The sequence below is a fragment of the Gouania willdenowi genome, chromosome 1 (genome assembly GCF_900634775.1).
Source record: "Gouania willdenowi chromosome 1, fGouWil2.1, whole genome shotgun sequence".
Classification (NCBI taxonomy): domain Eukaryota; kingdom Metazoa; phylum Chordata; class Actinopteri; order Blenniiformes; family Gobiesocidae; genus Gouania; species Gouania willdenowi.
In genome coordinates, this window is record NC_041044.1 from 21,199,979 (window position 1) to 21,212,006 (window position 12,028).

At 37.3% G+C, this 12,028-nt stretch overlaps 1 protein-coding gene across 2 annotated transcripts; it reads left to right on the top strand.

Annotated features, from left to right (window-relative positions):
• Positions 1 to 632: 632 nt before the first annotated feature.
• gprin3b (GPRIN family member 3b) lies at positions 633 to 7,605 on the top strand. 2 transcript variants are annotated; one of them, XM_028451791.1, is made up of 3 exons: positions 633 to 959; positions 5,001 to 7,165; positions 7,228 to 7,605. In XM_028451791.1, the coding sequence occupies exon 2, from the start codon at positions 5,080 to 5,082 to the stop codon at positions 7,153 to 7,155; it is 2,076 nt and encodes a 691-aa protein (XP_028307592.1). In that variant the 5' UTR covers positions 633 to 959; positions 5,001 to 5,079; the 3' UTR covers positions 7,156 to 7,165; positions 7,228 to 7,605. The 2 variants fall into 2 exon arrangements, with proteins under 2 accessions (XP_028307592.1, XP_028307583.1); XM_028451782.1 differs by having other exon boundaries at positions 5,001 to 7,604.
• The last annotated feature ends 4,423 nt before the right edge of the window (positions 7,606 to 12,028 follow it).

A 12,028-nucleotide genomic window follows, 5' to 3' on the forward strand; every position in this document is an offset into this window, starting at 1 on the left:
CAGATGAATATTTAGTTTTATTAGTGTAGTTTTTGTTTTGTTTCCCTTTTTTTATATGTTGTGTTATCAGGTAAAAAATGGACGAAGTTCTCAAACTTAAAGAAATATTTTCTACTGATTATATAGGGCTGTGATGCTGTTATTAAAGTCATCCTAGCAGGAAAAACAATTATGAGAATATGTGAATTTTGGTAAATACACACAGACAGATGCAACAACTTCCATCCACTGCACTCATTACTTAGTTAATACTGATCAATTAGAGTATTTAGCAGTCACCCCTTCACTATACTTTTATCCATTCTGATAATTGTTTGAACAAAATATATTTAAATATATATATATATATGGGCGACTGAAGGCCATATAATTTTGATAATAAATGTGATTTATGCAGCAAATCTTCAGCAACAACAACAAAAAAAAAAACATGGATCCTTAAAGTGATGCAGATTTAAAGTGAATGCACATGTTCCTGATCCCATTCTCCGCATCCACACTGCATGCAGGGAGAGCCATAAATCTGGATGACAAGGCGCAGCCAAAACAAAGCAGAGCTTGGTAAAACATGACAATGATCCTCACGAGGGGCATTTTTTAAGAAAGGACGTCTGATTGATCAATGCTTGTTCCCCGTTCACCCATTCTCCATCTAACGGGATAACACGGTGCTCATAGTTCCAGCATGATAATGTGTAGCTGACAGAGCTCAGAGCAAGGACTCATCGGTCAGCACAGGTTGCATGCTGAGGGCTTTGGGCTCGTTTTTGTGCGGAATCGATCACTCCCAGTAGCCGTGTGTTCTGGTGGAGGGCGTGGCTTTGGTGTCACTGACAGGGTTGATTTTTTTTTTTTTTTTTTTTCCATTTTCATTCCAAGAGCTTTAGATTTATCTCCCTGATACGGACGCAGCAAACTGCGCCCTGCGCTGCGGTACGGGACGTGAAGCAGCTCTCAAGGTAAGACATGCATCCTTTCTTTGTGATTATTAAAAACAGCATGCAAGGTCATAATCACACCAGTCACACTTCTGCATATTATAGGTAGATAGGGATCTTATATGGCCGGGATAGGTCGTGCATGTGCCTGTGTTTCCCCTTTTGGCAGCTTTGCATGAATTGATATTCAGCATGCACACTCCTCAGCCTGTTATTCCCTCATAAACTGCTGCAGGTAAAACAAGCTCGGCCACTGTGAATATCTAATTACAGTCAGGATGTGCTTTCCATAAATATTTGCCTTTTGACAACAGACAGGCAGCAGATGCATAGTAGCAGAGCACACACACACACACGCACGCACACACACACACGCACACACACACACGCACACACACACGCACACACACACACACACACACACACACACACACACACACACACACACACACACACACACACACACACGCACACACACACACACGCACACACACACGCACACACACACACGCACACACACACACACACACACACACACACACACACACACCTGCCCATGACCCAAACCAGTCATCTACTGATCTACTGCTGAGTCCACTTTGAAACATGTTTCCATACTCTTATTATTAGCACCTAATGATGGACCAGCATCTACTGCATGGGTTGGTGTTCATATTCACACATAATATATCCTAAAGGTGGGTCTAACCTACTCAGTTTTATTTAAAAAAACATTACATTCAATATTATGCAGGGCTGGGGTCAATTATATTTGTAATTGCATAATTGATAATTAATTACAGTTATGGCGTAATTGTAATTTTAAAAATCTGTTGCTGTCGTAATCATAATTAAATTGTAATGGAGTTTAGATAATTGTAACTGCCATGAAAATTCTAAAAAAAAAATTCTCAATTATAATTTTTACGCAAAACTGAAGAACCATGTTACAGTTCTATGTACACTTCTACACATATGTAGTTAATTATTAAAATATGTTTCATATTCCCACATTTTACCATTTGAAAAAAAAAAAAAAATTAAATCAAGGTTTTACTGACCAAAAAAAGTCTCTGACACCCACACCAAAAATATTAAAAACCTATATTTTCATTGATTAGGAAGCCTAACAAGGTAACCAATAAAATTAGATCATAGACATTATTTTTCCCCATGTATTTTACAGCTGATTTAGGACCTATTATCATAAGAGATGCTAACAGAAAGCTAACACAAGAGGAAGGTTGACTTTTATTAGGTTATTTATTTCAGGCTCAGTAATTGTGATTAATTGTAATTGAACTTTAGTGATTGAGAACATCATTTTAATTTACTTTCTGGGGATAAAAAATAATAGTAATTTAATTATAATTAGAAAAAATGCTGGTTACTCTAATCGTGATTGAATTGTATTGATCATGGGTAATTCAAAATGTTACTACCCCAACCCTGGCATTATGTTATTCTTCCATATATATATATATTTATCACTAGAAGAACATTGGGTGCACTGAGATGAGCTGCACAGCATCACAGGATCAATTATCACCAATAATGTGAGTGAAATAGAAAAGGCCTACTGATGCTCTCTTTGCAGGGGCTCCCTGAAATAACAATCAGGGATCCCACTATTCCTCATTGTGTAACCCCGTGGCCGCCTGAAAGTAATGATCAAAACTTGTTGTTTGACTCAAAGGCATCAGATAGCTCACACTCCTGAATAAAGCTACAGGTCACTGCTGAATATCAATGAGTCAGAGGACATCGTAAGGGCTGTCCAACCCTTTTACATCTATTTTACTGGATGTCAAAAAGACATCAGCCCCAAGACTAAATGATGGAGTAAAAGTGCCTTGTTTTGTTTTATCTCTGCCAAGGAAGTAATATTTTTACTGGCGTTTACTTAATTGTCTGTCTGTTAGTTTATTTGTTTGTCAGTTTGCAGGATAATATGAAAATCATTTAAACAGATTTTGATGAATTCTTAACCAAAGATAGACTTTATGCCATGGAAGATTCCATTACAATTTGGAGGTGATCCGGATCAGTACACTGATATATTAAGGATCAGTTTGAAAACTCCCAAAATTGCTATCTCTTATGATTGGCAAAATTTAAACAATAATAATATCGCAGTTCTCAATTGACCAATTTTTATGGAATTTGACTCAGTTATGTTGGGTTGGTTCCTCAATTACTCCACTGACATCAGAACCATGTTGTGCATTTTATCGCAATTTTCCCCCCAAAATTGGGGGCACTCATACGTTTTGACTCACTGTATTGTCTTTAAAGTGAGAACAATCATTTTACTATGGATCACCAATTCAGATAACTGTGAATATCTGACAAAAAGGAGATTTTGAGCATGGCGGAGGTTCACATTCTCTGAGTGCTCTTATTTTACTTTATTCCATTTCCTTCCTGTTTTTATTCTATTATTTCATCATGCATCCCACTTATTCCTGTTCAGGTTTGCGGGGGCCTGCTGGTTTCTATCTCCTGCTGCTTGGCGGGGGGCACATCCTGGATAGGGCGCGAGTTCATTGTATATTATTTTATTTTGAAAGGTACCATAACTTTAACCATCCTAATCTTTCTATGAGATGTTCTCAAGAGCAGATTCTTTCAATAATAGCCAGCTGCTAATCAAACAAATGTAATTATTAATATTTTGATTATTTGAAACTAAAGCAAGCTAATGTTAGCGTAGGCTTGTAGGCCAAATAAAGGTTTCAGAGTAATTGATTCCCTTGACATTGCAAATCTACTTTAATATTCAACCAACAACTTGAAAACACTACAAATCTTCGTTGAAGCAGACAAAATCAGTGATCTTTATTTTGAAGACTATGATTTAGTCATTACTTTCGTCTTTTTTTGTTTCCTGTTTTAAATTTGTCTGTGTAGCTGTGTGAGCTGTCGATGTTTGTAAATCTCACTCAAAGACTCACTTAAAGCCTCAGTCGGCTTTATTTATTTTGCCATGTTGTTGCATCTCTTCTGTCAAGTTACATTTAACATCCCCCTATGGGGTTGAAGGAAGTGATGAGCCAATTTTAGACATGATGATTACAAAGTACATATATTTGTTTACAATTGTAGAAAGGTAAAAAAAAAAAAAAGCATAAAAAGCAAATAGAAAGTGAAATGCTAGAAATTAAAAATCTAATTGCGTAGGCAGTAGTAGTCACATAATAACAAGGTATGTGTACTTCACTACCTATAGAATGACATAATGCAAAGGTGGAGCAACTGAGACCCAGAAGAACAAATCCTTCATGACTTTGTACTTAATTTCTCTTTAGTGTCAGAGCACAAAAAGATACTGTTACTTACAGCACGGGTGTCCGAACGCCTAGTGCACCAGGTTTTCAACGTGTCCCTGCTCAAGCAGAGAGACCTGGTGAAGACCTGGTGGACTGGTGGCCCTCCAGGACACCTGAATTACAGCATTTCAAGAGCCTTCTTAATCTGTGGACCAATCATGTTCAGTTGCATCTTTAAGCTTGTTCTTCCAATCCGGTGGGAGAAGTCATGCTCACGTCTTCTGACAGGACAGGGTTAGAGTTAGAGTTTCAATCAGAAATTCTTTTTAATGAAATCATACATTCTTTAACTACCAAACGAAAAAAGTAAAGAGTTAAGATACAGATCACAGGTGCTCCATTCTTTCAAGCAATTCAGAGATTCAAGATTTAAGGATTGTATAGGACTGAAAATCAATTATCCTCAGAGGTAATGTATGTAGAATGGGGCCCCAAGGACTCCATCTTGAAAAAGACTACGATACAAACTCCCAAACCTATATATATGTTTTTTTTTTCATTTTATTATTTTTTTAAATATGTATGTATCTATATACTGATTTAATACTTATTCTTTTTGAACAGAAGAACAACAACACGCATATAAACAATTCATTCATCAGTCATATATCTGATATAAAGTTGAGAGTCAGTGTTTTTTGAAGGTGGGGTAATTTTCATACTTGAAAGGATTAAATTTACTGAGTCTTGTACAGAAAAGTCTCTTAGAACTCTTTTTGTTTTCTTCTTTTAGGGCGCTGCATTTTTCAATTTCCATCCCACTGAATGTCTGTTTCAGTCTTTGGATTCCATTCTCCCTTTGAGGTTGAATCATGGAAACTAACCCGGAAAGGACAGTGACCGTACAGATGGTGCCTCAGCTGGCTGTGGTGGACACACTTGGCAATAAGGAATCCAACGCCAACTGGGCTAAAGATCCTAAACTCAAACTCTCTCAGGTCTCGGCAAAGCCCTCTCTCTCATCTCCTGACAAGCATGACAGCCAGTCTCTAATGCCTGCTACCAGTAATGTCATCCAACATCCCCAAAAAATGGCTTCCAAGGAAGTTGAACCAGTTAAAAGCCCTCTTTCCAACAAAGCCATACCTGGTAATGGAAACCAGGTATTGCTTGAGAATGTGCCTATTGGAGATGAACATTTGCCTAACCTCCCTTTAACCAGCCACGATCAGAGAGATTCTAACGCTAACATGGAAGTATCACCATCGACTAATAAAGTGGATGAGTGTAAGACAAATGTGTCTACAACGGTTCCATCAAAGGTGGAAGTTCGCAATAATGACTGCAGAAGAGAAAGTCCAAATGTGATTTCCTCCGCTAAAGCTGAGTCACCGAGGGAAGGTGATAAATATTCTCCTGCAAATGACAAAAATCACAACCCCGTTGAACTGAAGGATTGTTCATCTGGATTTCAACCTGACAATAAAGGAAACATATCTTCTAACAAACCCAAAGATTCTGCTCTATCCCAGAAAAATAATGAGCCGGATCACATAGAGTGTTCACCAAAACCTAAACAAGGAAAAGGAAATCCTCTTAGTTCAACTAAATCTCCATCTCTGAGGAAAACTGCAGAGGACCAAGAGACAAGTAAGAACTCGTGTTTAAACCGTTCAGAGAATGCTGGTCCAGCAACAAAGGTTATAAAAGTCTCTACAAATACTCATCAGCCTGCGTGTAACACTCCCTATGGTCAGCATGGAGAGTCTTTTCCTCCGCCCCAGGCTGCATCCATGCAGTGGTCTGTGAAAACCAGCCAGATGAACACCAGTGCCCTTGAAGGGCTCCTAAAGAGCGCAATGTACAGGGAGGCTTCAACAATGACTGTGTCTACATCGCCAGCTCCAGTCAAGAAGTGTCATGACATGGAGGTTCAGGCAGTTGCCCAGATGTGCAGCAAGGCTGTAGCAACAAGTCCGAGTCTACTGCGTTCGAGCAGTGATGCAGTTTTAAGGGAGGCGCTACAGAGCCAGGTTGCTGTTTGCAAGGTCAATGATGGTACCCATCACAAGAAACACCCTTCACAGGCAGCTATGACTGATCTAAAGTCTGATAGCTTCACTGTTGAAGCAGAGATGTGCTCCTTTCAGGATTCTGGTGTCCATGCAGAAACATCATCCAAACAGGACGATTACAGACTAGGAGCCAAACCTAAAGACTCTGGGCCGACTCTGTGCAACATACAGCCAGTTTATCAGATCCACATTGATCACAAAAAGGAACATGGAACAGGTAAATCCCAAAAAATGTCTGGGGCTCAGATATCTGCATCATCCACTGATGCTCTTTCATTCAAATCGGGGATTTCCTCAGGGGCATTGGCTGTTTCCAAGTCGGAATCTACTGTCAATAACAACACAGCACAGTGTCCGGCTGCAGCTACAGCCAAGGCTGATCAGGGTCAGCTAAAAACCACATCGGGTGCTACACCACAGCCAGATCAAACTGGAGAAAAAGATTGGCACCCTGAAGAAAAACGCAAACAACCTAAAGGGGAAATCCAAGGGAAAGGGGCAGTGTATAGTAAACAGAAGGTGGAACCAGATAGAAATGTTGAAGAGGAAGATGATTCTGAGAAGGAGAAAGAAAAAGGTGTTCATGATGTTGTCTGGGATGAGCAAGGGATGACTTGGGAGGTCTATGGGGCGTCTGTGGACCCAGAATCTCTTGGGTTTGCCATTCAGAGCCATCTGCAGTGTAAAATCAAGGAGCAGGAGAGGAAGATAGTTGCCCAGACCTCTTTCCGGAAGTCAGTACCTGCCGGTGATTCACCGAGACGAGGCAGAAAGGACAAAAGGAGGCAGCGGAACATTTTCAGGTCAATGCTGCAAAATGTCAGACGACCCAACTGCTGCGTCCGTACCCCTCCCTCCTCCGTCCTGGAGTAGCAGAACAGAGGTACTGAATGTCACACTCCTCTCTTTTCCTCGAGGTCAAACTGTTCATTCTCTCTTATCAAGAGTGCAATGCCAAGTGAAACAACGGTCGGAAGAGCATCCCTGTATGTACGTATACTGGAATGTTGTAGCAAAAAGACTTCAAATGTTTGTGCTGTTTGTGATCAAATAGGATAAAAATACCTAGAATTATATGAAGAGGAACAAAAGGCTTATTTTGCTGAAATAGTGCCTATGAAAAAAAGAAAAGATTCCAGCAGTTTTTAACTAACAAATGCAATAATAGTAAAATGCATGTATATTAGTTTGAACACTGACTTTTGCAGTTGAAATATCTGAACATTAGAAATATAGAGGCATTTACTGTGCAAATACTGTATATCAAACCAACATCTCATTATCTTCAGTGCTTTTTGTAGATTTATTTTAGAGACTTCTGTTTATAAAACTGCTTCTTTTCAATGAGTGGAAAAAAAACTGTATCAAAACTTAAATACATTGCCTATTGACTGTTCAACTTTGGTTTTCTATTAAACTATGAAAAGAAAATAACAAATTCAAGGTGTTACACACTTTTCTTCTTACCTGATATTTGTGATAATTTTAAAAAGAACAGTATGTCGTGCATTTATATTCATTTTGTGGGTTGAAACATTGTTCATCGGGTGATTTTGAAGATGACTCATCACTATCTGAAAAATACAGCATTTCCGTGTGTGTATGTGTGTGTGTGTGTGTGCGCATGCGTGTGTGCTCACTGGTCAAAGGATTAGAGCGAAAGGCAACATCAGGACTGCCCACGGGGGACTCAGCAGTGATGGACTGCCGCTGAGTGTGGAGCTACACTCGGTCCTTTACTGTGCAGAATACATTAGTGTCAAGATGATGAGACCAAACAGTTATGATGTCTGATCAGGGCATGGAGTTCACTGGATGTCCATGAAAATAGTTTAACTACTATTTTCAGAAGCATAGAGAGCACAATAGGCTATGACTAAAGCAGTGTTTCTCAAATAGAGAGAGAGAGAGAGAGAGAGAGAGAGAGAGAGAGAGTGGAAATTAACAAATAAAGTGTCTTGGTCCCACACCAGGCGTGAGACGTTCGGAACTGGTAAGAACTATAGAAATAAATCTATTCAGGAGCCACTAAATCAGTATTTTTCAACCTTGTGGTCGGGACCCCATGTGGGGTCGCCTGAAATTTCAGAAAAATGAAGAGAATTTTCAATTTTTTCATTTTTCAATTAAAACAACACTCAATCTTAAACAACTGTATTTCTGTACTTTCACTTAATGAAATATAAATCTAGTTCAGCTAAAGTTCCTTAAAAAAATACTGTTTCTTTGCACTTATTTCTTCATTATTTGAAATGTGTTATCACTCATTCATTCATTCCATCATTATGCTCTCTAGTTGTTACACTGTAACTCGAACAAAGGGGGGACTTGGATTCAGAAATAAGAGAAAGGGGGTACTTGAACCAAATAAGTGTGAGAACCACTGGACTAGAACAAGAGTTATAACATTAGCGCTGGGATTAAATATGTCATTTGAATTTACGCTCACTCGTGACCTTGTTAGGAACACCTTGCCATTATTAGATTAGTGTGAATCTATTGGTTTTCTTCAGAATTTCTTTCTTGTTCTTAAATGAAACAAAAAGGTGAAAACTTAACTTTGAATGGATCAAAGCCGGGGATAAAGCAATATTGAAATACTTTGTCTAGGTTTGGCCAGATAAACTTCACAATGTATAAAACAAAATAAGCAATTACAAAGAGGAACCAAGGACTTTATAGAAGAAGAAAAAAATTGTTAGATGGTGCAAAATGCATTTAAAATGTAAGAATCAGAAAAAAGTTTGTTAGGCTATCAAACAGAAAGTACACATGTTGGTTACATCTCAGAGGCTTTAAAATCATTTATATGGCAAACAGACTTTAACCATATTTGGAATATGATTTTTTCGTAATTTCTCTGCCAGGTTAAAGTGCACGTTTTTAAACCAGTTTTATTCATCCACTCAGCATCCTCCACTCAGTCCTGGTTATAAATGTTAAATCTTATGTTGTAGCTCAGACCAAAGGCTGTGGCAACGTCATCACTGATTTATAAAACCATGAATACCAGTTTCAGCGTTAAAGAGATTAAGATGTCTTAACCTTTTTTTTAAAGATGACTTCCAGTTATACAAGTTTCCTCTTATCTATATGCCAGGTCTCAAGCTTTCCCTTCCAGCTTTAATTAGCAGATTTTTCATTTTTAATAAACCCACACACACTGTGTCATTAGGACTGGTTTCCATTTAGAAGTGGAGATTAGATTTGGCCACAGGTGTGGATTTTCAATGAAGGGAAATGAGAGATTTCAAAGGTAAGTGGACAGATATCTGCCATATGCCTAACAGATGTTTGCTTTCTCTACTTTCTCTGGCAGTGCACTCTATATATTCTCATGAGAAAATCAAGCTGTTTGTTTCTAAGATTACAACCAGCAAGAAAGCGATGAAGTGTTTATGAGTGCATTGCCTTCAGTGTCTGAGATAACAGTTACACAATTCAGGCAATCCAAAAAAAAAAAATCTGCAACACCCAAATTATGAGTTTCAGCATGTCCGTGTAATATAGGATGGTAGTTTAACTCTGAAATGCAACCATAGTCCATTCCCAATGAAAGCTGGGAAAAGCACCAGCAGACCATTCCGATCCTGTAGCCCAGTGGGGCTACAACATTGTGCATAGAATATATTTAAAAACATCTATAGAGCATAATGATGGAATGAATGAGTGATATTTTTTAAATAAGCAGTATTTAGTGCATTTAATGCAGATCGTGAACCCATGTTGATATCAGGAAGTTCTAGTGGCCCCAAAGACATTTTTTTGTTGAATTAGTTTTTGATCATGTTTGAGCTCAGTTATTTTTTTTTTTTATTTTTTTTTTACTATATTTTAGTTGAACTAGATTTTTAAAAGTGAAAGTATAGAAATACAGTTGTTGAATAATAATTAAAACATTTCAAAAATCTGTTTTAATTTTTCAGAAATTTCAGGCGACCCAACATGGGGTCACAACACCAAGGTTGAAAAACACTGATTTAGTGGCTCCTGGATAGATTTAGTTCTAAAGTTTTTTGGGTTTTACATTCTGTATTTTTATTGATTTTTTATTTTTTATTGAGTATTTATATTATTGTTGTACAGTATGTATTAATATTGAAACACTAGAGATTAACATATGGCATATATATATATATATATATATATATATATATATATATATATATATATATATATATATATATACTGTATATATATATATATATCTTTCTCTCTCTCTCTCTCTCTCTAGTATCTCCTGTCATGCCATTGCGTTCCCCAAGGGTTACACGTACCCCCTATTGAGTAACACTGCTGTAGCCTACAGCAGGTGCTAACGATTAATAAATGAATTCCACCATGACATCATGTGTTACTTGATAATTAAGTGTAATTTAAAACCAACACTAACGTATATGTATAATAAACTACAATTAAATGTTATTCACATTTGTACAGAGCATTTGTGCTGGTAGTCTTTACATGAAGTGTTGAGTTCAATGTCTGTAGGGATTTCTAACATCATTGTGTTTTCTCAGCTTTCTTGATGGACCTTGGCCTGGTCCACATGTGGTTTAAAGCTGGGCTGCATGTTTCCCCACAGGTCGCTATTCCAATAGCACTGCTGTACACAGCATTAGGCGTCATTTTGCTCCTAATATCAAAGGCGTGCGAATAGGTGTGTAAGAAATAATCCAAAAATGTTAAGTGATACAATGCTGTTTATATTAATTAATTTTCATTATTAAGTACTTATTAATATCTTATTCTGCATGGCCTTATTATACAACCAGTAAGCCATTAACTAAGAGTTTTCCCTCAGAATTATTACTTATTAGTAGTAAGGAAGGAAGTTGTTGTATATGAATTAAAATCTCAACATGCTAGGCATAGGATTATGGTTAATCCTAATCCTAATCCTAACCTTAACCCTGTTTGGACTGTGAGACTGCCATTAAGTGTATAATAAGAATAAGACATTAATTAGTACCTAGTAAGGCATTAATAAGTACTGAGAGCCAATAGGTTATTAATGCTAATAAGCAACTAATTCATGATTAATAGGTGTTCCCTAAACTAAAGTGTTACCTCATTTTCATTTCTTTTGAATTTTATGCAGAAAATTATAATTGGACATTTTCAAATGAATGTATTACATCATGTGCGTGGTCACAGGGGTCTGCTGGTAAACAGGTAGCCACGTCTGTTGTAGGGCTAACACACAATCAAAGACAATAACATACTTGCATGCATTCATTCCTGTAGGAAACTTTAGCAACTCCATTAAACTTGGGAGAACATGCAAACCTCACACAAAGGTCCTAGAAATCAAGCTCAGTACTCATACTGTATATCCTACTCAAGTAGAAGTACTGTTACTTGCACTCAAGTACAAGTAAGTCATACAACATGAAATACTCCAAGTACAAGTAAAAAGTAGTTAAATTAAATAGTACTCAAAAAAAAGTTAGTAGTTACTTTACTTTGCTTTTCTAAAAATAAAATATCACCATTGACTTCAATTCAAAATATAATAATAATTCTCAGGCTCTAAGTATGGATACATTCATGAACTCGAAAGCAGTGCCACGCCATATGTACCATGTGGGTAACAACATAATAATGTAAGACCATGAATTGGACATAAAATAATAATAATTTACTCAGTAAAGGTTGGGTGTAGAAATGTAACAAATTACTTTACATCTTTTAAAACGTTCTTAAGTATAAGTAAAATGACTGATTTGGAAATATACTCAAAAAA